At 39.0% G+C, this 26,603-nt stretch overlaps 1 protein-coding gene across 2 annotated transcripts; it reads right to left on the reverse strand.

Moving 5' to 3' along the window:
* Positions 1 to 486: 486 nt before the first annotated feature.
* Positions 487 to 25,272, reverse strand: MAT1A (methionine adenosyltransferase 1A). Of its 2 annotated transcripts, none has more exons than XM_063405980.1 (10): positions 24,660 to 25,272; positions 17,240 to 17,349; positions 10,514 to 10,591; positions 9,925 to 10,047; positions 8,134 to 8,246; positions 6,446 to 6,589; positions 5,549 to 5,767; positions 2,366 to 2,548; positions 1,728 to 1,861; positions 487 to 1,275 (listed from the first exon to the last, which is right to left on the reverse strand). In XM_063405980.1, exons 1-10 carry the CDS (start codon positions 24,683 to 24,685, stop codon positions 1,173 to 1,175), a joined length of 1,233 nt encoding a protein of 410 aa, XP_063262050.1. In that variant the 5' UTR covers positions 24,686 to 25,272; the 3' UTR covers positions 487 to 1,172. The 2 variants fall into 2 exon arrangements, with proteins under 2 accessions (XP_063262050.1, XP_063262049.1); XM_063405979.1 differs by lacking the exon at positions 24,660 to 25,272 and adding an exon at positions 21,990 to 22,228.
* Positions 25,273 to 26,603: the final 1,331 nt, after the last annotated feature.

The raw sequence follows: 26,603 nt of genomic DNA on the forward strand, positions 1-26,603 counted from the left end.
GCACACAGGGGGACCATCCCCTGGCACGCACCGGGACCATCCCCTGGCACACACCGGGGCCACCCTGGCAGCCGAGTGCCGGCACAGACCCGCTCCACAGCCAAGCACACGCCCAGAGCACTGGTCCTGGTGTAACCTCATGCTATGTGCATTTGGTGACATTTTGGAGTTATTTCTCTCAACTGTATTTTATTCCCAGCTTGTATCCAACATAGAAAGCCATGGGATAAACCTGGCGCTTGGGAGCAAAAATTGTGAAAAAATACCATGTAGCACAAACCTAAGAGTTACAAATAAAACTCTAATGCTTTATCACTGAATTTCCATTAATCATAACAACTGAAGAGTGATCATACACGTATCAGGGAAATTCATATAACAATTTCAAATCTAATCAAATTCAATTATGTTGGCAAACTAAATTCCTACAAGAGTAGAAGCAGCTGAATTGAGATGAATCATTTTACAGCAGCATTAAAAAAATACCCATAGAAAAAGATACACCTTTACATACATGGTAGGAAAAAGCTTTTTATTCTATGATTGTTGTTTCATAGGAGAGCACTTATGTTTCAAAAACGCAGGCAATTGAAACACGACAGTAACAGCACATATGCACTGAAGGTGATTTAAATATTACATACATGTTAACATCTTTTATAAAAGAGGCCAAGATACTGTTAGGTGATATTCAGCCTTCTCCCATCAAAGCAGCCCCCAGCCGTATGCATTGCTAACTCCAGTAAGGAAATTGGACCCCAGAATTTCCCATTGTCTAATTAGAAGCAACAGATCTGCTGATCCTTAGTCAGAGCTGGGAAAGTCGTCTTCACCTTTGCCCATCAAAGGTTTGAGGTTCAGCTTTTGGTTTGAGTACCTGAGTCACACTTTGTCTTTATCCAAAGAACCAACAGAGCAGCAGTTACAAGTAAACTGTATTTTGTTGTCTTATGCTGATTAAAAAAACAGACTCTGTCCATTATATCTTAGATAATGAAAGACACTGAAGGTTAAAAAAAAATCAATTTCCAAGAAAATAACCTTTCCTTTCTTTCCATTTAAAATCTAAAATTCCTTATGTTGAATATAAAGCTGTCAAATTTGATTTTCAGAAGCATCCTCATCATTCGTGGTCTTCCTTTCTGTTTTTAAAAGGTGACATGTCACTAATGTCAAAACACGAGTTTTTTAGGCACTTCCCATGAGAATTCCTGTCTTCCAAAGTGACCATAGCATGCAGTCTTCTGGTAAATGGGCTTTTTTAGATCCAGATCCCTGTGTGTATCATAAAAAGAAGGAAAAAAAAATCATATTAAGATACTGCACGATAACTGCTACTAAAATCCTGATGTTGATATCCATCCCTTAGACAAGCAGGCACATTCTGGGGATGCAAGCATACCACTGAACATGTTCAGTGAAGACAACTAAAATTACAACACTGCTTAAATGTCTTTAATGTACTTAGGGCCATAGGAAAAGGCCTTATTATTAAGAATTATTAATTGTAATGGAAAAGACAAAATAACCTTAAATTCCTTTGGTAAACCAAAAAATACCTTTTCATCAGAGCAAAGTAACTTAAAGTTCTTGGAATGCAAATGCTGTTTTATTTGACTTCCACATACTATAGAAGGCCAAACCTTCAGTAACAGCTGAAGATTTTTCAAGAAATCATTTTTTGGATGCGGCTACCGGGATCTTTTCTTTTCTGTGTGTTTCTTTACCTGACAATGACTCCAGGCCGAAGATCAAAGTTTTTGTGCACAATGTCTAGCAGCTCTTTCTCTGTTTTTTGGGAAGTTCCATAAGTGAACAGTGAAATAGACAGTGGATGAGCAACCCCAATGGCATAAGAAACCTGTGGGAAAAAAGGCATCTTAGCCAATAAACACAGCGCCTCGGGGCAACAGTGGGCAGCAGAAGAAAGCATTAATTCATGAATCATCTTATGAAAACTAAAGCCTCTCCTTCACTTCTTATATTTGCACAATCTGTATTTGTAGAAAAAAAGAAGAGAAAACTTTGAAAATGCTGAGGCCTCTGGATTACTTTCTCCCCCATTATCCAGGCACCCCATGCTCATTTCAATGACAGTGAGCTTCAGAGGGTTCAGGGCTCAACAAATATCCTGGAAAATGCCAATAAAATAGCCAAAAAGCTAATGAAGGGTTCCAGTTTCAGGAAGCCAACAGGCTATTAGTGACATTACAGTGGGTTTGAACCAAGCACATCGAGTCTTCTTCTCCTCACAAAACCATCACCGTGACCACTTCTACTACAGCGGCTCATACAGAGGGCGTTCATAGAAAATCTAAAAAGGGAAAATCATTCTGAGGAAAGCAAGATCCTTGGCAGAGCATACCTGCACCAGAACCCGGCGGCAGAGGCCGGCCTTCACCAGGGACTTGGCCACCCAGCGGGCTGCGTAGGCGGCCGACCTGTCCACCTTGGTGTAGTCCTTGCCAGAGAAGGCGCCGCCGCCGTGCGCTCCCCAGCCGCCGTAGGTGTCCACGATGATCTTCCTGCCGGTGACGCCAGCATCGCCCTGCGCCGGGGACAGACGTGGGCCATCAGGCACCCGTGCAGCCTCAGACACGGCTGTGCATGCCTTCAGCACACTGCAGCAGCGCCTAAGCTCATCACACAGCACTGCTGTGGGGTAGCTGAAGGAATGAGCTTGTCTCACCAGGGTACGACTGTGGCTGTCATTGCTCTTTAAAGCCAGATCCTCGAGACAAGCCATTCACAAATTTGTTTGGTTAATCAAGCAAACAGGTTCACACCCAGATAGTTACAGCATGCTCTGCCTGTTTTAATTGTAAATATGGAAACTTTGGTTTAGAAATGACCTACTAAGTATCCAAACCTATTACAGAATATTGCTATAACACTAGTTGCCATAAAGGCACTACTGAGAGATTTCACACTGTTTAAGATATGAAAAAAACCAATCCAGGCTTTTATATCTTTCAGTCAAAATCACAAATTGTGTGAATATTAAATAGATCCTTTTTTATTTACAGTCAAAGATATGTCAATGGTACCTTACAGATGGTTACATGGACGTTGGCACCCAGCACTTCCAGTGCAGTATCAGAGACTGTCATAAATGTACAAAAAACCACATTTCCAACCCCAAAATATTTATAGTCTAATTTCAACTATACACAACAGGTATGGAGTACAAGGCAGTTATAGGTAATTGAGAAAGGATTGCTTCTTTCTGAGAACAGATACCAATAGATGAATATTCTAAAATATTAAATAAGCAAGTACAGATAATATTTTAGTTGCCTACAGCTGTCCTGACCGCTTCTCATAAGTACTTCATATTTTCATTTGATCTGGATTAGCTGATCAGCACTGAACTAATTGTCTGACCCCTGCAATTTACTAAATCCTTAAGCTTTCTGGTGTGAAAGAAAAAGTTCAAATTTTAAATTCTGCTGCCACCTGTGCAGACAGATTTGAAATTCTTTGCCTCAGAACATCATGTCACTAAAATTCAGCTGCTGGAATGTTTGCATGGCAAACAAAAGTGGGGAGTCAAAGTTTTTCTTAGAAAAACTCTGCATATACACACAAGTAAACCTTTGGCACTGTTTGTTCCATTCTGCTAAGAAAGCACTGAGACATAAATCTGGATTTTAGATAGCTGAGCATGTATTAAAGGATCCTGTCCTGTGGTTTTTTGCTTGTCTCAAACTCTAATTTTTGATGGTGCAGACAGTTGCAATGAGAACACCTTGTGTGCCACCATGACTTGGTTGCCGAACTGAGTGAGAGGAAGAATAAATGGATACGTTAAAAACATGCAAAATAACCCACCCCTTGTTTCAAAGGTGCTGAATGAGTATAAATGCACTTGTAAAGTGTGTGGAAGTCATCGTTGCGATGAGCTGCAGTGTCTATCCTCATCGCACCAGCAGCTATTGCTGGTAGGAAAATGATGACAGCAGCAAACCAACTCATTTTGCCATGGCCAGAATTCAAGGTCCCACCACACTCAAAAACATAAGATGAAAATCCCAAGGGAAATATTTGTGTCTTCCTTAGATAAATTGAGCCGGAGGTAAGACAGCCTCCTGTAGCTAGCTTTGTTAAAAATAGAACTGAGTAACACTCTTCTGAAAAATAAGCAGAAAACTAAAGCTGTTAAAGTCAAGCGGAGAAATAGTTATTTTCTGGTTGCCACAAGGCCATTGTAAATTGCACAAGTGATGATAGCAGTGGTAAGGTCATGGACACCCAGGCAGATTGACCCATACTGAGCAAACTTAGCCCAGGTTTAAAAAGCTGTAAACACACGCTGTGACTCGCCTCGGTTTGTGTGTGCAAACATATGCAACAGAGCTCCAGCACGAGAGCAGCAAGGGTATTCCTGGCTGGTTCATCACTTGTCTCTATAGTACATTTTTAAATGGATGCAGTTCAGTACACATCTGAAAGATTTACGTTTTTAATGGGTGCAACTCACTGCACACATACAGATTTTCCTATGTGTAGCCTTCTTTCTGTACGTAGCTATGACTGCTGCCTTGGTTTATTGACTCTAAGGTACAGCTCAGGTTTGACTCTCCTTTTGTGCATAGTCTAGGATGTCAATGATACACAAAATTAAAGTGATATAACCCATTCAACTGCATAAAAATACATTTTTTTGTAGAATCAACAATTATAATGATAAATTACAACATCTTCCTACCTGTTACATAGCACTAATGTAAAAAAGACAGAGTGCCTTAGAAATAATTCTGGAAAATTCCTGTAAGTGAATGAATTTGTAAACCAAATGGAAAACACTGTCTACTTGGATCTGTTGTAGAATTGAACCTAATTTCAGGAAGGAGCTTTGAAATTTTGTTGTGATAGTTCTGAAGGCATCTGAAGACTAAAACATTCTGTAATGGTAGATTTGTTTTCAAGAAATAAATCTCAGAACTGATGAGTTCTGAGAGAGAGTGGGAGTTCTGCCTGACCTCTGTGAGTGCAAGATGAAATTATAAAGCCCAGCTCCTGAATTGCCAAAAAGTAAAAGGAACATTTATTTTCTCACCAGAAGAAGCCTTATTTGGGCTGATTTTCAGGACAGATGAGCACCTTCAGCTCTTACTGGTGTCAGGCAGAACAGTGAGAGCTATGCAGGTCTGAAAACTAGGTTCACTCCAAAAGAAGTAAGGCTTCTCTTGTCTACCTCTCTGTAAGAAGTGCTTTCCATGAGAAGGGACTGCAGGTCTCACTCAGTGCTGGTCCCCAGAGGGTTTGAGGAAGCCCAGGATTGGGCTCTGCACTCTACATGCAATGGAGTATTGGATGCAGACCTGCCTGCCTGGTCACAACACACGTAGAGTATCACCAGGCCCTCAAAGGTTACTTTGGGATAGGAAATGTGAAACCCTGGGCCCTTCTCCCACATCCAGCTGCGGGAAAAATCTTCCACTGGGCAGCTTGCTCCTTACCCTGAGACAGAGATGCCAAAATCTGAGCATGGAAGACACAGTGAAAGGCAAGCTCATAAAACCGCCAAAAATGATACAACACAAACCTGAGGCCCTCCAATAACAAATCGTCCGCTAGGCTGAAGGTGGTAAATAGTTTTGTCATCCAAGTATTTTGCAGGGACCACGACTTGGATGACGCGCTCCTTCAGGGTCCTGCGCATGTTCTCCAGAGAAATGGTCTCGTCGTGCTGCACAGAGATGACGATGGTGTGGACACGCACGGGGATCACCGCTCCGTTCTTCTGGGTGTACTGCACCGTCACCTGAGGGACACGGGGACAGCGGGGAGAGACAACAGCGCTGCTGAAACGTGCTGGTGCTGCTCATCAAACGCCACGTGTGCTACTCCAGAACCAAAACTGCAGCAAAGTGTCAGTGCCGACATTAGAGTAGTAATCGCTGCTCACAGTGATGCCAGGGTGGGAGAAATGAAGCCTATTTCCCCACTGCATATTTGCTATGCTAAAGAAAGAAAAACCAAGCAACCAAACAACCAACCAACCAAAAAACCCCCACCCCAACTCAATAAGGACAACTTCATTCTCTATGAATTCATCCAAAAGATGTCTTTCAGGTGGGATTTCCTTCAAAACTCTCAAGCCTGAGAAATTTATGTTCTTAGTGCATCTTGAAAACGTCAGCCTGAACCCCTAAATACAAATAAAGCCTTTGGATGTCACTTCTCCAACAAGTACAAGCCAGTTTAGTTCCGGAGGGTTTAATGTCCCCTCACTGGCAGGTGGTGAAGGGCTCTGAGACAAGGTAACCATTTTCCAACAGTCACGGACACAATGTCACAAACAGTGGAAAAGCTTTATCTGCTACTTTTGTTATCCTGACAGGCTGAAACACATCAACTGCTGTCTTCTAAAACATTGAGTATTTCTGGAGAGAAAAGGTGCTGATTTCCAACTTTCTGGAGAACCCCTTGCAGTATTTACCTGTGTCTTAGAGTCGGGCCTCAGCCAAGGGAGCTCTCCGCTGCGCCTCAGCTCTGCTAACCTGGCGTTCAGTTTATGAGCAAGAATAATTGTCAGAGGCATACATTCCTCTGTCTCGTCTGTTGCATAACCAAACATCAGACCCTACAGGAGGAGAGAGAACATGCTTCAATCACTGTTAAAGGCACCACAACCAAAGGCAATGAGATATCATCTGAAGCAGAGAGTCAGCAGCATCCTCAGGTTCACTTTCTACTATTTTACATCAAGCCAAAACTCAGATCAGGCTCCAACATGTTACAGTCTAATGAGAGGCAGACCATGTTCCTAGAATTTTTTCACTAGCCTGAAGGCTTATATGTTGAGCTAGAAACCTGGACAAAAATGAAGACAATTCTGTGGGGAAAAAAAAAAAAAAAAGGTTGTTTCACAGAAAAAAAAACCAATCTCCTGGAGAAAACATTTCAGGACTATTCCGTCATGGGAAAGATGTTTCCAGTACCCTGGAAATGTTCCAGAGGCTTTTATATATGAATACAGACACACACTTACTGCAGCTCACATCTGAAATTTCAGAGGAATGGGATGTGAGTACTCCATGGAGGACATACCCTTCAACAGTTTAAGGCACCTGCCTCAGATTTTTCAATGCCACATGCTTAGAGTCACAGCTTCTACTGTTATATATTACTTTTATAATTCTCTCATGTTTTTGGCATCAGATTGTCATTTTCTAAATCGAGTTAACAGCATTTCTTCCTCCTCATCCAGTGTATGTTGTGGGAGGGAAAAAAAGGGAAAAAAGACAGGAAGGCACTTCGATCAAATGGAAAGTGAGGCCATCAAAGTGTCAAAGAAAGTCAAATCTCTTTTCATCTTATGTAGTATTATGTCCCCATGACAGCAGAAACCATTTTAATTTAGTCCTCAAGAGATTTTTTTGGACAATATTAGCTTGGCTCCTGGACCCTGATAATTGCACTTAGAGTTCTCAACAGCACTGGTATAAACTAGATATTACCTGTAATGATAACTAGTGAATGTTAAATCAACTCATATAGCATCAGTCACATTATGCAGTGTTTTTGTTAGTATCTTTCTCTTGGGAACACACCATTAATGCCTACATGTGTTCTTTAGCTCAGAGAAATGCAGTTTGGACAGCCTTAATTACATGGAACACCTTTTACAAGAGCTGCCTCTGGGAATAAGTGAGAATTAAAAGTACTCTGGTATTTATTGTACTAATGCTGAAGACAGATGAAACATCACCTAATTTTTTGCTGCACAAAATCTCAACAGCTCTTTGTGCAAAGATCCCTTATTTACTCCATGTTACATGGCAAGTCTGGCTGCAAGATGAATGGTCTGATGAACCTAAAGCTACACAACAAAAACATGAAATACATAGCAAAAAACCTTTGCTGAGTTCTAAAGGGAACCTCCTCAGCCACTACAAACTGCCAGAGCTCTCCTGATTTGCCTGGAGTGCCAAAACAGCAGCAGACAAAAGTCTGCCCTCAAGGAATCTACAACTGTTTTAGTAAAATTATGGGCTTTATTCTGGGGTAAAGAGAAGTGTGGAAATACTTTGACATGGGTTTTGACATAAAAAATAGGGCCCTAAGATGGAGTAAACTTTTTCCATGAAAACAGCTTTGGTGGTTTAGATGTGATGCTATGCCTACCTGATCTCCAGCACCAACATCCTCTTCATTCCTGTGTAGATGAACACCTTGGGCAATATCGGGTGACTGCTGTTCCAGTGCCACTAAAACATTACAAGTCTTGTAGTCAAAGCCTATTTGGAATAAAGAATAGCAGTGAATTAGCTTTTTCTGTCACAATTAAGGAAAGTAATATGGAACCAGAGGACTACATTTTTATTCTGAAGGATACCACATTCAGAACTCAAAACCAAACTTCTGGGTTTTAGTAAAATTTTTGTGAACACCACACTTGAAACCTTTTTTAGGATGGGGTGGGATATATAGGGCTGCCGTTCTTGCTTGTTTCTGGTTATTTTTTCTTGCACTGACTCCCTGTGCCAAGTCAATTCAGATTATGAATTGTCAGCTGCAGAAAAGTAGTCAAAAAGGTAAATAATAAGCCTCTCCCAAATGAATACTAATAAAATCCTCTACATGAATTCCCAGAAGCTGAGTTTTTCAGTAACTGAAGACTCTGCTCTCTGCCATGTTATTCGTAATACATTCAAAGCTGTGTCCATACTTAAATCTCTCATGGGACTCTGCATGAACCACAAACAAACACAGATTCAGGTCTCACAAGAAATCTGGAAATGGGAATTTACATGACTTTCCAAGACCAAAAGTAAGGTTTTAAAGGGAAATTGAAAGACTTACCCAAGATTGTGGCAAAATTTCCCACCTGTTCCTAGGTATATTAATAGTAACTTACTTCTCTCCAAATCCAACCTTTCCTAGAACTGTAGCTACTGACAGCTGCTGACCAAACTCATGTTCAGTCAGTACAACATATATACACGTCCATATGCATATGATCCACTTGAATGCTCTTCACTCTCTTTTCAGTAGGCTACGTAGAGAAGAAAATCATATTTCTGTACATAATTGTTTGGTTTAGGGTTGTTGTTTTTTTTTTTACTTCTAGAAATTGTCTTTTACTGGGTCACTGAATCTCCCCTCATCCTTGTTGGCAGTTTGGATAAAAAGGAGATTTATGACCTCCCAGATTTGCTTGTGTTTTCTGTTGCACTGCTGTTGTGTGATGGTGGAGGCAATCTGCAGCTGAGCTGCTGTAATATGCTCCCACCACAAGCTCCTGCAAATTCGACTGCAATCAAAGTACTGCAGTAAACAACTTGTAAACCAAAAGCTCTTAAAAGACACACTTCACTGTAACAGAATACTTGGAATATTTCTACTGTACAAACAGACACATCCAAATCAGAAAGTGAAACATGTCTGGTGCACAGAGCATTTTGTCTTTTTTATCATTTGCACATCTCACAACCTAGGTCTGGACCACACACTGCTCCGTGTAAAAGGAGATATCCAGAGCTAACAAAGCACCCTGCAGTGACAACCACCTTTATACCTGGGAGATGTAAAAGCAGCACAAAAATACAAAGGTACAATGAAAGGAACCAGGTTTCTTCTCTCTCTTTTGCACCAAGATGCAACAATCAGTTTGCCAAATGAAAACCAGGAGTCAAGTTCTTGCAAGTTTGGAGGAGTGGCAGGTTCTATGGTTCAAGTTGCAGTTAACTTTTGTGGCCAAATACCACAGTTCAAAGTATAGTCTGCCTACTCCTAATTCAGTTTTAACTAATAAAATGTTTTTACTTACTGGGGTAAAGCCAAAAAGTGTATCATGTGGCACCATGTAAGCAGCTTCCACACAGCACATTCAGTTTGAATCAGGCTTGCTAAAGCCCCTGTTTTGCAGTTGCCTATTGCTTGCTCTTCCACAATTTCATGAGTTTTTCCACCAACCTTTAGCTGAATCATCATAGCCAATATGTCTGATTGCATCTCGGACAACTCGCTGATAATCCACAATGGCACGGGAAGTGATCTCCCCACAGAGCAACACCATTCCTGTCTTACATACTGTCTCTGAAAGGAGAGATGAAAACAGCATTACAGTAGCAGAATCAGCCAGCCACTCAGGCAAACAACTCTGTTTGTGAAGATGCCGATTTTGAGAGATCTACTGGATGTATACAGTATAAATCCTTTCTATCCATACTTTTAGCATTATAACTCCAACTATAAAAAATTATTTTTGTATTCATTATCTGTCTGAAAGCAAGAAAAAACTAGTATGTCCAATTTACGAATGGGAAAGTCAAAACACTGAGCATGATTCAGTGATATGCAAACCTGTTTCTTCCAGGACAATTCAGTCCACACAAAATCAATGGCTCTACTCTTCTACAGCCTGCTTTCTTCTCATCTCTCCTCTTGAAAACTGAAATTCTTACATCATTTTTTGAGAGTGAAATGAGCTAGGTCTTTGCAACCATCCTAAAAAAAGAATGTGACTGTGTGATGACTTAAAGCAAAGCAGCAAACAACTTACCACAAGCAACCTTGGCGTTCGGGTCCTGTTTGAGATGGGCGTCTAGTACTGCATCGCTGATTTGATCACAGATTTTATCTGCAAGACATCAAAGCTGTGATTCAAAACCACAGCACTCAATACAGAACATGGACTGCTTGCATCACTTTCAGTAGGATTCTTCAGAAAGGAATTCTTTTATTGCTTATTACTGGCATATTTAAGGTAACTAAACAGAAAGACTTAATAAACATCCTTCCAGCAAACTCAGCAGACACTGTGGGGAATCTACCTCCTGGTGCAAACTAACTAACTAGAACTTTGTCTGTAGTTTTCTGCAGTTAGATGTGAAACAAGTGTGTAATGCACAGAGCAACCTGAGAGGCTAAGAGCTTTCACTTGCAGCTTTCTCCTTCTCTAGCACCACCAGCTCTGCAAATTGTGGTGTTCTAAGGCAGCTGTGATGTTCCACCACCAACTCCCATTGCCCCAACAGAAAGTTTCAATGTACCTGACCAGCACTGGTGGTAAAGCCTGAGAAAGTGCTTAGATTAATAGAGATAATGCACAGCTCAGTTGGGTTTGGGTTGGATTTTGTTACTGCTTCCTACCACCTGACAATGTCACCTCCTAATAATCCCTGCAATCCCCCTAAGGCAGTGCAGGGAATACACACACAGAAACAAAGAAGGGGCTTCCAGCTGAATTTTGCCTGAGGTAAACCTCTAGTTACATGCCAAATACAAAGGTTTCAGCTCAACTTTGTCATCATAATATTTTTATCTTTTTTTTCTTTTCTAATCTTTGTAACACACATTGAATCTTAATCAAATAATCTAGCTAACCTAATGGACACAAAAGGGCAGCTCTCATAGCAATATCTTCCACATGAAAATGGTTAATTGTCTTATATAACTTATTTTATTGTTCTTTGAAAAAAGGTTGAGTACTGCTTTTAGATTTTGACATAACAAGCTGTGGGGCAAGATAAATTAATCTCCTGCCTTGCCATGTGCAACACAATCTGTTGGAAAGCAATGTTTTGTAATAGTCTGTCATTAGAGGCTTTTAATACACTTAAGCTCAAGTCAAAATAAATTCTCACTTATTTTCATTTAAAAGGTGTACATTTAGCTAAGAGAGACAAATCAGAATCAAATAATGTGATTCTGACACTCCTATCTCCCATATTCACTCCTGTCTCACCACTTCAACACAAAAAGGATGAACACAAAAGACAATTAGCAATTGTAGACTGCGTTGGAACTTTCAGCCTTGCAAGAACTGTACACGGATTACTAAATTTGGGACAATTATTACCAAACAGGAATCAGACACCAGTCTTGCAATTTTAATTAGATGTCCAACTGAACCTTGTTTAGCAAACCTGAGTACAAAGGTGGCAGGAGTGATTAAAATGTATCTTTGCTTGCTCTCTTCAAAGTTTTCAATTTTATAAGGAAATATATCCACATTTTCAAGCATAAAACCAAGAATATTGACAAAAATTGCAAATTATTACGTGGGTGAGACAACAGAGCAACTGAGGTTGGGATGGCTTTCTTAGTGCAGCAAACTCTAGTGACTGGGACTGCTTTGTAGGCTATTCTTCACCTCCCAGAGTTTCAAAGAACAACCTTTACTGCTCTCCTTGCTGCACACGAAGCATGAGATGCCACTGTCCCACATGTCTAAGTTCCCTGTATGGCACACATGGGGATAGTATTGGCACTCTTGCCAAAACCCTCAGGAGGGACGTTAAGAAGCTGTGGGAAGGCTGAGGACAGAATGAGAAGAATGCCCTAAACCAGAAAAGTCTACTTTAAAGGATGAAATCAATCAAACTCAATCTAGTTCTGAAAGGCTGAATGAAAGGCAGCCTACCAGAGAAACCATTATAGGCATTGAGATCCTGGTCCCTAAGAACCTGAAAATACTGTGCTGAGAGAAAAGGGTTTGGTTTTTTTTCTGATGGGAAATAATGTAACTACAGCTGATAAATGAAAGTTAAAAAGAGACAGATAAACATTCAAAAAGGAAAATCTGGGAAGAGCGAGAGCCATGGAAACCATCCATCTACAGGCATGCAGGATTCCTTGTCCTTCAAAGGTTTACATGAAAATTGGATATCTTTTTAAAAGGTATGAATGAAATTCAACTGCCATTTACTAGCTTGTTTGAAGAACTCTTGCATGAAGTATTATTATCTATGTATGAAGGTCAGATGAGATTATATTTTAGAGATCCCTTCTGATCTTTAACATCTATGTGAGACCCTAATAAATTAAAATAATAGATTAGAATAATTTCATCTACTATACTTGGAGCATACCTTTACATTAAAGTAGTCTGAGGTAAATCAGTTTGATAATACATGTTGTATCTGATTGTTGGTGCAACAATCAGCAGTTCTAGTGAAACTAGATCCAAATCCAGATACAGATATGTCTGTCAAGACTGGAAAGAGAAATCCAGCTGGATGATTGGCTGATTAATGCATTAAATTAAAGACATGTCTATTAATAAAGGTCTCTGGTGTAAAATAAAACCAGGCATTCTATTTTTAGCAAAGCTTAGCAGGCTTTGTGCACCCTTCATTATGTTATTTAAATTTCTCATCTCAACTGGCCCATTTCTCTTATTATCTGCCAAATGTGAGAAGTTAAGTTTGTCCATTTTTTTTCATTTTTTTTTCTTTTTTAGAAACAAAGAAAACATAACAGAACACCTCTGGTGAGACACTATAATCTTACAAAAGAATTTAATTAAAAATATAATAGAATTCAGTTCATGCATACCTTCATATCACAAATTTCTATGCAATAGAATGAATCCTGCAAAAGGGGTATCTAAAATGACTGAGCAGGAAAGTATTAGACAAGCATGACTCTCTTCATGAAATCCAGTCATCAGCCCTGTGGCAGAGATGCCATGAAACAGCTTTTACTAACCATAAAATGAGTCTAGGGAAGCTGATGCTAAACCCTACTCAAAATCCCAGTTATAATACTAGGAAGTAAAGGAGGTGTTCAACAACAAAGGTGATCTTTGATAATTAGAAGGAACTTCACATCTTTCCAGATGGTTAGACATAAGTTTGTTACATGAATTTAGAGTATGTAAGAGCCTAACAAGAGTTTGCAAAGCCTTCACAGGAATTCAGTTTCACAGAATCACCACACAGAGGAAAAAAACTATGAACAGAAGTAAAAACTGAAATTTTTATTCAAAAAAGCTCCACAAAGCACAACAAAGATGAACAGCCACACTTCTGGCTTTGATGGCATAGTAAATATATTAAGCATTGAACATTTGAAATGGCAAGGTTTGTTTTCTTCAAAACCTGTAATCATCAACATTAAATTCAGTATTTTTAATGATATGTTAGTTTTATCCACAGAAAAAAATTAAAGTAGAATGTGAATTTTTATATTCAAAATACAGCAAACTGAGTAATTCTCAGTTTTCTGGTAAAAAAAATAAACAGGGAAGACATGCAGATACTTATAATAAGCATTTCATCAAAAAATCAGCTTTCCAACAAAAGACTTTCACTAGAAAGGCTTCAAATACCTGCATTGTGCTGTACGTTTCCTATTTAAAAGAACCCTTGAGTGCTAGCTGATAACTACAATGGTGCTGCAATATTAGCAGTGTTCAAATGTCTTGTACATCTGTTCTCACTGTGCAATGCACAGTTTACTGAACTATCACGCATATCATTATGTATATATAATCTTAGATATGAGACATGCTGGACAGATCTGCATTTTCTGGGTTTTTTCCTTCCTATTTTTTTTTCCTGTGAATATCTACAAGATAAACATATGCTTTTAATATGGCTGAAAACCTGAGGGTGCTTTTAGAAGATGTTTTGTCTTATATTTTTAAAGAGATTGGTTGATACTTTCTGGAAAACTGAATGGCAGTCAGTTTGCAGCCAATTCCACCTGAAGCCACACCAGACAGGGGAAGGAATTAGTCCTTGGTGGTTTGACTTCTGTAGGACACTGTGGGGCACAGAAACACGTGAGGCTTTTCAAAGCACCCCAAAACCTGTGCAGCATGACAGACACTGCTGGACTACGGAAAATGGAGCAGTGACAAAATACAGCTACCAAAAAAAAGTTCTCTTTTTCATGCTTCTGTCTGTGTGCTTTTCTTATTATACTGAAAGGAAGAAGTCCTGTGTAAGTCTTCAGAGAGTTTGGAATTTACACCACTAAATGATGGCGTTAATGACTAGTAGTCATGACGGTAGTTTAAACTACTAAATGATTAAGGATCTGAAAGGAATTCCCAAATGCTCTGCCCAAGGGATTTTGAAGAATCTGGAGTGAGAAAATGGCATAAACAGTTTTCGATAATGTCTTTGGGGAGCACAGGTGATGCCTGCAGGTTAATTATTGACAGCTATTACTTGCTTCTATGGAATCTGGACTTCTCCATGACACCCAGCTCTAGGCATTGCACAGATGCAAGGCAGTGCTCTGTACACTCAAATAAATAAGCATGTAATTTCTCCTGCTTTGTGCATTAAGAAGGTCTCCATTAAACCATTTGATACTCAACTAATATAATCAAAACAATTCAAATTTCCACCAGACAAAGATCTGGTTCAGGATCTTTACTTCCCACAATGCCCTCTAGCAAAATTTTACTATCACATACGGAAGAGAAATAATCAAGAACACGCAAATTACCCATTTTGTATAAACAGAGGAAATCAAAACTCCCAATAAAATTCTATTGCTACAGATAACATCAGAAGCCCAACTACAGCCTCAGGCACTGGGCCTCATTTTAAGAAACAGCCAAGATTTTCCTGGGTGATAAAATCCTAACTGCATGTCTACACCTCTTGTGCAAAACCACAGAGGGGAAAAGAGGGGCTTGGCCGGGATGTAGAGGTGATCAATTTGCTGTCAGAAGCCAGAGCTATCACTGAGATGATGAAGATCCATTGCTGATGCTCAGGAAAAAGAATTTGGAGGACAACCCAGAGTTCCTTACTGCCAGCCTGTCCTCCTTTGATCTGGAGGATCAATCTCTATCCTCCCTTTGCCATTTGGGGTTTGCAGTACCCTGTGTGAAGATCTAGGCTAAGAAAGTATAAGCATCACAGCCTTGAAAACACCCAGGTAAAGTTCAGTTTTGCATTCTAAAATAAACCTTCCAGGTTGGTACTTTGTATCTCATAGTACCTAGAGACCCAGCCAGTTCTGCCAGGCAAGAGAAGCTGCCCAGATGTCAAAGTGGAAACTGTTTCTCGAGGACCTGCCTGGTGTTTCAGCACAGGAGAAAAATAATATTCATGGGGCTCAAAAGAAAGCTACTGAGGGCCAAGAGGGTTTGGAAATAAAGGAGGGAATGTGAATAAGAACAAAAAAATTGGCCAAATTCTAAAACAAGAAACAAGATAAAGAGAGGACTGGTGAAAGAAAACAAGAGGCAAAGCTATATTTGGGGACTCAGTTGAACCCTCTCTGCTCCGAAACTTCCCTATTATTGCCCCAAGATGATTAAAAAATAATGATTAGAGCAGCATAAATGATGACCAGTTTTGGATATCTTTGGAAATAACATCATCCATGTAAAAGTACCACACTGTATTATGTTATTTTTCCCATGAAACTACATAGCACTACAGACACTGGATGTAATTACATATAAATTCGACATGAGACATATGTTCCAAAGACAAAATGTGGCTGTCATTTTCTGACTGTGTTACATCAGAAAGAACTCCGACTGGTTTAACCTGATGTAGTTGCCCTCACTTTGATGGAGATGTACTCAATTGCATCAGCCATGGATTTGGTCTGCAGTAATAAGTTAACATAGAAGAGTATCAAAATATAGACAAAGTTCTCATTGCTGACTTTTTTATCCTCTGCTCTACAATCATTCCACCCATTTATGATTTACTGACATAGCATGAATACAGACCTGAAAAGCCTTATTACAGCAAAAAATACAGGCACCAAATTTGCTTCTAAAACAAATACACTTTTCAGGACATCAAACAGCCCATTGTCCCCTGGCCTCACTAGAGAGAACAGTTGCTGTTGACATAAGGTGTATGTTTATGGTGGATGAATATTTGTTTTCAATAAAATTGAACTAATCTCTGCTGACCATACATAAAGTTTAGCAAATAACTGTCCACTATTTGCTCAAGCAATTCCATATATTGCATCAGATGATGGAAAGGGGTGGGAGGCGGGGGACAAATTGGTGACTTTGCCATGTACAGCTGCTGGGGCCACTAAAAAAGGCTCCAGGATAGGCTACTTGGGGATATTCCTGTCGTGGGTGACAGTCTTAGAGCACTCCATATGTGCAGGACAGTTTCACAGGGCCCATAATGATGTGGAACTCGAGAAGCAAGCTATGCATTCTCATCCATATGTGAAACTTGAGCCTGTCAGAGATACAGGAGTGTCTCCACAGGAATACTGAAAGAAACTTAGATGAAAAGGAAGGAGCAGCAACCATAAACCTCACTGCCTTCCTCAGCTGAACACACTCTGCAAAATCACATAAACTCCTATTGGAAGCACTCCAGTTACAGCAGTTCTACAGTCTGTATGGACAAAGTCCGGTAGAAATAAAGTAGAAAAAGCACCCTGTTATGAATAAGTTCTCTAGTAAGGTTAACACCAGATGAACTCTTCTTTAGGCGTTTAAAACACCTCAAATGACAATATTACACTTCTTAGACTTTTAGCAGAGCTGGCTTCTTACCTGGATGTCCTTCTCCCACGGACTCCGATGTGAACATGAAAGCTCCTTCATCATCAAGCGTGTAATCACATAAACCATCCACTGGCCCATTCATGGCTGTGATGCTTCTCCTGATGGATTTTTATAAACAGTGGTTGAGAGCTCTACTGTCAGTGCCTCCTGTTTAAGGCTCTTTATCAGCAGGACTATTGCTGTCTTCACTTATTACCCTTGGGGCTAGCTTCAGGTTCAGTGTGTGAAAGCAGCATGTGCTTGCATCCGTGCCTGCATGCAAGGAGTGTGCATGTGCCTGAGCTCTGTATCCCTACCTAGCCTGATCTGTCAGTCCCGGAGCTGCTCCTATATATGGAAAAGTGTAAGTGCCCAGATAATCATGTGAGGAAAATGGAAGAGCCCATTTCTTGGCAGGGGAGTTAGTTAACTTTAGGATACTTCACTAATTAACTCAGTTCTTGGAAACACTCTGGATTCAACCTGTGCAGGACTGGTTATCTAAGCAGCTCCACTGAGCACGCAGTAATGCAGGAGTGCCAGTGACAGTTCAGGTCAGCTGCTGTTCTCTTTGGCTCTCCCCTCATTCTGGGATCTATGGTGTACTTCTAACTCTGTGTTGTGGTTTTGCAGGGATACATACAAATTGTGTAAACACATCTTTCCTAATGAAAGACTAGGAGAAGTTTGCTCTGCATCCTATAACTGTATTTTCCTTTTACTTTTTCATCTCTAGAAAACTAGAATTCCCTCGTGAATTGTTTTTTTCATTTTCATTCATATTTTGTGCACGTTTGAGAGACAAAACATCTGATAAGATCTAGCACCACGGCTGCTTCACAGTCTGCTACACAGAGCTCGCCCTTCAGCCTTTGCTTTTCTTTTCCTTTGTCCTTTCTTCTATTAATTCAGGTCCATTTTTATTACATTTTTGTATCATATTCCCATATTATATTCCATAATCCCTAGAAATACAATGACTACCACATCTCAGAACTCAGTGATCAGTTCTGCTGCAGAGAATTCTTCCAGTCAGGTGGCTCATGTCTGGAATATGCTGATGGTATGTCAGGTATGAAGGCAGAGGGCATTCAGTGGGTATTTGTGTCTTTAAGTAAGTATATAAAAACCAAGTAAACATACCCAGAGGACAGATTCACAAAATGCCCACCACTGCTGCACCATTATAAACAGGTGCAATTTTCCTTATTCCTTTACAGAAACCATTACAGTCTCAATCTGTGACCAAAGTACTAGTCTACAACAAGAATTCCTTATCACTTTTCAGTTTAAAAACTTTACTTCAAACCCTTAGCTCTTCTTCTTATTATTATTATTATTATCTTTATTATTATTATTATTCAAAAATCCCCAAGACAGTTCCTTGGATTCAAATTTCTGCACTGCTACATATTTATGTAAGAATTCATTAGATTTTTCACTTTCTGCCTACATTCCTGAAAACAATAACCAATGCCTGTGAATGTTCACCAGTAATCTGCTGCAGCACTGGCCTCTCTCTAATTATCATTGACATGGAATTGTTCATTTCAAATACTCCTTCTTGGTTTTCCATTGTACAGAATTCATGTCATGGAGTGAGGAGCACTGGGTGCACTTTAAAAATTCCACAAATTCACACATCAGATATACATTATGAGGCACAGATTTCTCTGGAGTAAACTGTGTTTACCCCACTGACATGAAGATAGTATCCCAGCATGAAGAAACTACACATTAACACCATCCAGAAAAATAGAATTTGTAAAAAACAAAAGAAAGACCAAAGAGTAACTAACCATATTAAGCCTAGTTAATCTGTAACATTCAAAAATTATATTAACTTTTAAAGTAAAATAACACGAGTGATAAGCGCTCATTCTTAAATGCAAATGTTTTCTTCTTCCTTATGGAGCCACCAAAAGACATGATGGGAATGGATGAAACAAAAACCACTTTCTGTACATATTAAGAGTTTTCTTTCTGATTCTACAAACAACTGTCCAACAGGACCTGATTATTTAACAAAATCAGACAAGACTGATTATCATCAGCCTGTGAGTTCCACTCTCTCTGGCTTCTGGCTTTGCTTTATCTTGGTTTTCAATGCCACTTAAGGAGAGAAGTTGTAGTTTGGGAATCAGCATTCATGGTTTTAAGGTAACACTTCAGGAGAATACAGACCTCTCATATAATCCTCTTATCATATATAACAATAAAAAACCACAAGCTCTCAAATGCTGAAGAGCACAAGTACATGACATACATGAGGAATGAGTCTACAGGCTCATTGTTTATTTTGCTTTCACAGTTCTTTTTGGACTTGCTTCTGTCTAGTTAAATGCCTTGGTCCCTGTGACCTTTGGAGGGCCACCCTTTATTAAAAAGCCTCTCTGGTACTCGTACTCCAGAAATGTTGCCCAGCTGCATTTCCCATTAACCTCCAACTGGAACTTCCAGCTGTGCTTTTACTATCAAGAGCAATCCATATGCTTTATGGCCATAAAGCACCTCAGCATGTTCTCTTCCAGGACATCTGTGACCAATGCTAAAGCATTGTAGGGTTATGTAATATTTAATTTGGCTTCTCTTCCCAGACAATTCGACTTTTTAAATATTTGTAAAAAGGTAAGATAGTGCTTTACCATCATGTCTTTTTGGCATAGCACTTCTGTTTATGAAAAAATAAAAGATGATACTAAGAGAATGATTGGTATCAGCATTTTTCCTTATTCCATTTTATTGATAAGGACTCATCGCTCTGTGTAACAGGATTCCAAATTTTCTGCTAACCTTATTGCCACATTCACTTGGACTTAGCCCTAATAAAGTTTCTCTTATATCTCATTATAATTCATGTATTGCCCATCATTGTATTATCTTTTGATCATATTCTATGATCTTTACTCAGAAGACACCTACTGACAAAATTCTCCAAATCAGTATGACTCTTTGATTTGAAATGAGGCTAAAGATAAGAAAAAACTTGATGTAAAAACAACACTGCCCCTCTGTATTTCTCTGTATTGTCAATAATGTCAACTGAAACCACTGTTTCAATTGGAATAGCAATGTGACTCTTTTGATTGATTATGTAAGAGTCTACATATTTGGCACTATCCTATAGTTTTGCTGCTTTTACTCACAGCAGTTCTGCAGGACCACCCCTCTTCTAGTTCATATAACAAAGCCTGACCAGAAGGCAGAAAAAGCCCAGGAAATCAGTGATAGAGACTTAACTGACAAAAACTTTTATGAATGATTGCTTTTGATGGTGCTGATTCTCTAGAAAGATGACGATAAATTGTCTTGACCCTAGACCTCTCATTCTCATCAGATTGTTTTACTTGCTCATTTTCTCAATTTCTATATTTATTTGCCTTTCTCCCCTTCCCTCATATAATTCCTTATATCCATTTAGTTAAAACACATTTCCCTTTCTTTTTTTTTTCCCTCCTTTTACTTTTGCATTGCCATCTCCCTTCACGTCACTGTTGATATCCCATTCAGGTTATAAACCACTGAACATGGAGCCTACATGGGTGAATGATATCTGTAAAAGTGAGAAAACAAGTCTGAGTGAATAAATTACAGACGAAACACTAGGACAGTAGAAGGGGAAAGAAGAAAGAGGGTGTCTCTAAGACTTGGGCATCCTCACTTCAGCTGCAGAAGAATCAGGTTTTCCTGGCAAGCAGTACAGGCTCCTTCACTTATAGGGTTTCACCACCAGGGTAACTTTTTGGTGACTTCTTTTGAGTGAGGTTTGTATCAAGAACTTGGAAAAACTTGTGCATTACTGGAATCAGTTACAGGAAGAACATTTCTTAAGCTGTGCAATTTCTCTCTCTTATCACAGCTTTCAAATGTTAAGGATAATGACTTGATATGTAGAGATCACTTTTACTACAGTAACCTAAAATTACAATTCCACTACATTAAAGAACCAAAACATGCTTAAGTGTGGCAATATACAGAAATACTTCATGGATACAAATAACATGTAGGAAAGTATTTTCCTGAATGTTTCTGTTTTGTTCTCTCACCTTTATCTTCAGATAAGATATGATTTTACCAAGTTAACTGTTTAACAGGCTAATAGTTTAAATTTCTTATTTGGCTATTTTATCCTCACTTCATGCAAGGAATTTACTTCTAATTAATGCCTCTGGAAACAATTTTTCAGGTGTTTACAAAAATAAATACTAGTTTCATTTTTGCTGTTTACTATTAGTAGTTTGTATGATACAAATAATGCGTTTTCAAGAACTTACTGCAGTCCATCTTTTTTTCCTGTTGGAAATGAGCAATAAATCATGTAAGCCTCATGGGAATATTCTCGAGGGCTTTTTGGTTTGTTGGTGAAAAGCCTTGACTTAGCCTGTACATTTTGGTTAGGGGGAGGTAGTTGTTTTGGTTTGTTTTTAGAGTTAACCTAAGGAAGATTTGTTAAGATGTGTTTATTTCCTTTGCATAAAGAATGACAAACCTGATTAAAGCAACAGAGTCTGAACATGGGGAATTCAAAACTTGCTTCCCACCTGCTTCAAAACTCTCACTTCTATCTAGTATTATCTGAAAACGAGAGCAGCTCAAGGCCTCTCAAATGTGCAGGTGTGGATTTCACTGGCCCATGAACACTTGGGGTAAAATATATACTGCAGAGCAGAAAGCAAAAGCTTGTGATTGTAGAAGGAAAGAGGGGAGTGTGTGCCCTGAGATGGGTGCTCATCACCCAGCATTTATTCTTTCACCTCACCTTTCACCTGCTCCGGACTGGACTCTGGGACCTGCTGCACATGACCATGAGCAATTCAGCTCGTTCATTCTGGAGGGCTTTTATGACTTTTTGAGTAAATACCAATTCCAGTCACAGCAATTTCTTGGTGTGCATTCTATGTAACTCATTCCACGGTAACTTCAGCTTCAGAGAGATCCTCTGCTGCATCTCCCATCTGCCATTTCCTATAAAGTTTCTCCAGGTTCTTCCATTACTAATATCAGAGAAAATAATTTTAATAAACTGTCCTTTTAGCATCTGTTTGACCTCAAATTCTCTATTCCAATGCCTCACTGAATCGCAGTGTTCGAACCTGGACAGTCTCTACTCAATTTTCTGCTCAAAGCAGGACCAACTTGAACAGGTTGTTCATGGCCATGTTATAAAGTAATACATGCCAGGCCTTTATACATGAAGTAGCAACATTCAGTTTCTTAGGAAAGAATTAAAGCTACACTGGGGCTAAATCGGGCTTCCATTATCTTGGTGTTAATTATTTCTTTAAAACTGGGAACATTAATTATTTAATGCTTTAATTCTGGGAGCATTATTTCTTTAAAACTAAGCAGAAATTAATATAAATTAATTTTCTATTTATTCACCTAATAAAAGTACTAGCAGTTCATGCCTCAACCCTGAGATAATGATAAGTTAAAAAGTCTTTTTTCTAATCATTCTTCATAAATAAGCCTTGCTGTACCACAAATGGTGCAAAAATAGCTAGATTAGTTACAGTTTAAAGTTTTCCATTTACTGATTGGTTACTATTGCTTCATTTAAACAGCATTAAGCCATACTGGTATATAATTAGTTCTGCCTTTAGTCTTTGGCAGTTTTCCTGTTTAAGTTATAAGCTCTGTAGAGCAACACACAAGCATTTGTCTATGTTGGATGTGAATGTGAAGGCCTATTACAACAGAATCAAAAGTTACAAAAGTTCTTTGTATCCTTCAGCAATGATGAGAGGGTAGAAGGGAAAGAATAGAGCCCTGTTCCATATTCACCTCACACAATTAAAAGTTTCAGTTTGCAAATGTAGCAGTGTACGACATACAGATTTAGCATTTTACTCATTTGCCCCTACAGTAAATTTAGTAAATTAACCCATTTATTGTTAAAATTATGCCTTAGACAGGTATGGAAAAGTCTTCAATTAGAAATGGTCTCCCTGTACCCTTACAAAAAGCCATCTATATATTTTACTGGATGTTTTTTCCAGCCGCTGTGGTCAGTTGTTTGGCTAGGGAAAGGTTGTCATCTGACATGTAACAAAGCACAACCCTTATCTTCGATTGCATGGGGTGTGACCACACTCAGGATCCACATGCAGCCACAGTTCCTTTCTCTGGGGGCACTTAGGGCTCTTTGCTGTGAATGACAGGTCTGATCACCTGCCCAGACTAAACCCCATTACAGACAGATCTGTATCTCAGTTTGGCTAGGGAACTTCAGCTGGCTTCCAGCAGCTTGGGCTCTGTATGATGATTTGCTTTCCCATGTCTTGTGACGTTATTATTATATATATGTAAACCATTAGGATTTCCTCAGTACCTTAGGAAAGAGACTGATGCATTTAAACAGCTATTACCCAAGAGTTTTTGCTGCAGTGTTTCATAGATGTTTACAGTACAGGTGGTCTTTGGACTTTGAAACAAATATTGACTTTAGTACATGAAGTCAGGTTTCAGAAACCTATCTGCAAGAACAGTTGTGGAATTTGTTAATTCTGGCTTCCTGACAAGGAACATTAGGTTAAATTCAGACGTATTTGACTTCTTCGAGATATAATGCCAGATGATACTTCTCCTTCATCTGGTATAAAACTGTAGTTACTTCTCTGGACCACAATCCTTTACAAGTCTTCGCTGTATGTGTAGTGTATGTGAAACAACAACCAATATTTGCAGATGTACCTCTTCTAGGCTTGCAGTGAAAATATTTACATACTTGAACTGCTTGATACAGGCAAACATCTACTCAAACACTCAGTACTAATCTAGTAAATAATGCATAGCATAATTTTACATGCATTTTGCACAACTGAAAATAACTACAAAATCCTGTGAACTCAAGAATTAGGCTTGTATGGCTATCAGGACAAAAAGACACTGCACACATCCAACATCCATTTTAGCCATGATTCCTATCAGTGGTTATTCACAGCCTTTTCAGATATTCTCCCACTGTCACTGATACAGGGCTCAAATGCTCTGCTGGTGCTGTGAAGTCTGCAGGAAACTCTTAGCTAAATCAACTGATTGGTGACATCTTTCAGAAATCCTCTAACCTGACCTTGTTACTACGGTTGATCCAGACTGGGAAGGTTGCCACTTAAGTAGCAATTTCACTTCGACTGGGCAAATATATCAGCATCCAGCAAAGATTATCATCTTTCATCCATGTCTGGAAGATTTTACTGCAGTTAGTCATTTAGCAGTTTCAGATAAGCAGGTCTGAACTAAAACACAGCCAAAAATATTCTTAGATATGTCTCTAAACAGGGGATATTAAGTGGATGAAGGGTATGTAGGATCAACTAATACAAGTATATAAACAGTACTCTACAAAAATTCATATAGTAATCACAACACATCAATATTTTCAGATTCCTGTTAACAGATAGAATATGGAATGGAAAATGGATCTCACCAAAAGATCTTTAGACTTATAGACATAGTAGCCTTCTCAAAGTTCCATTATGATTCTCTTCCTCTTTTTTCTACTTCCAAGTCCTTTACCCTGAAACAAACTAAAAAGCTCAAGACTTGTGATGTGTCACAATCTTGCTTTGACCCTTAGCAACAAAAACACTTTTAGCAATAAGAAACATCAGTACCTGGAATATTACATCTTACCTGTTGTACTAAACCATGAAAAATTATTCAAATTAACTAAAAAAGACCCCCACCCCAAACCTCCTGAATATGATCAGTGTTTGCAATGTGAATTAAGACTATAAACTTCAAAATTTTATTCTTTTTTTTGCAATGGGGAGTATTCAAGTTACGCACAAAGCTCAGTACTCCAGAAAATAAGCCAGCAACACTAGATCATCTCAAGGAAGACAGTTTCAGTCCATTCAGTGGAAACTGAAGCCTGCAGCTCCACTAGGCAGGAAAGAGAAGGACAAACCCATTCTCTTTACCATCTTAAGCCCTGTTCTACATAAGTAGTATATAGGCTCCCTACAGGTAACAGCTCATAGTTAAATATGTAGAAGAGTTGCTCTTAGGTATATCTATCTATATCTTTCTTCTCCTCCCATATTTTCTTACCCCTTGATTCCTCTTTTCCCACCCTCCCAGGTTCTCCTACTAATCAATTTAAGGAGCACCTAAATTTCCTACATTCATACCAATCACTGATTCAATTTCTATGCAGAGGATTCTTTCCTGGTTTTTGACAGGAGGTTGACAGCTCACAGGTTTACTGCTGCTGTTTCTTTTTTATGTCCACAATCTGTGTTGCTTGTAATTAAACACCAGTGTTGCCTTTGGCCTCAACAGTTTGATAAGTCAGTCAGAAAACAGAGCTCAGAGCAGACCTACCACAATCAAAACCTATCAACTACTCCTATTGACTCTGAGAAGAAAAAAACATTTGACTCACACATATTAGCAGGTTTAGCCAGTGAAGTGAAGCATCTCATTTTCTGCTTCTGAAAATTGACATTGAAATAAGCACCTAGCATAAGCCAACTCCTCTCAGGTATCCTCTTTTCTGTGTTTTTTGAAATCTTGGCTAATGAGAAAACTGTGGCAAGTTTATACTGCAGCTTATTGTTAAATTCTTCCCAATTGCTATCAAAGGCTTAGAATCCCAAGAGCAACAGTCACAGATTTTGGGTAATCAGTTCTAGTTGGTTCCTTCTCCACCTCTGTAGTACCATAAAACACGTCACTGGGATTCTGTAACTCTTTAGAGGCAAGGTCAGCAAGGTTATATCAATGTGTAATTATTTTAAAGACACATACAGATACTCCCACACAGTTGGCATGAGTGTTTTACTAGGACTCAAGTGGGATTCCTGCCAGCAAATTCAGTAAGCACAGACTTGATCTCCTTAGAAACCAAAATATGAAGTTCATTTCCAGATTTTGAGTTGACAAATATGTGAACCTATTGAAAGCTGTAGGCTTCATTTTTTATGGTGTTTATAACAATGAAATACTGTAAGCAATAAAATACTATTTTACTTAAAACTTGGAACTAGTTTTAAGTAAACTAGTATCCAAAACTATCCTACCAAACAAAGCAAAATGGAGAGAAGTCAATGGACCTTTTTCTAAACATTAGATGGTCCTTTTATTTAAAGAAGTATGGAGAAGAATACTGGTGTACTGCTGCCAGCTGCATGAGCTTAGGACACACAAAAGTGGTGACTTTCTTGTAGTCACATAATAATGAAAGAATTGTAGCTGCTGGAGAGACTTTTCAAGAAACTGCACCAAAATAAAGAAGTCTGCCTTTACTCTGTCAAGAGACAGGCCAAATGTATAGAAATAGAAATATATAGGTCTGGCTGTATTTCCTGATTTTTTGTGCCATGCAAACCTTGGACAAATTCACAGACAGGTTCACACACTGTAACTA

This window comes from Prinia subflava, chromosome 9, assembly GCF_021018805.1.
Source record: "Prinia subflava isolate CZ2003 ecotype Zambia chromosome 9, Cam_Psub_1.2, whole genome shotgun sequence".
Lineage (NCBI taxonomy): Eukaryota > Metazoa > Chordata > Aves > Passeriformes > Cisticolidae > Prinia > Prinia subflava.

Coding starts and splice junctions, on each gene's coding strand:
- MAT1A (XM_063405979.1), bottom strand. CDS start 22,057: ATGAACGAGCTGAATTGCTCATGGTCATGTGCAGCAGGTCCCAGAGTC. Junction 10,048..10,513: donor GAACGCCAAGGTTGCTTGTG/GTAAGTTGTTTG, acceptor CTCTCCTTTCAG/AGACAGTATGTAAGACAGGA. Junction 1,276..1,727: donor CGGCCTGGAGTCATTGTCAG/GTAAAGAAACAC, acceptor TGATACACACAG/GGATCTGGATCTAAAAAAGC.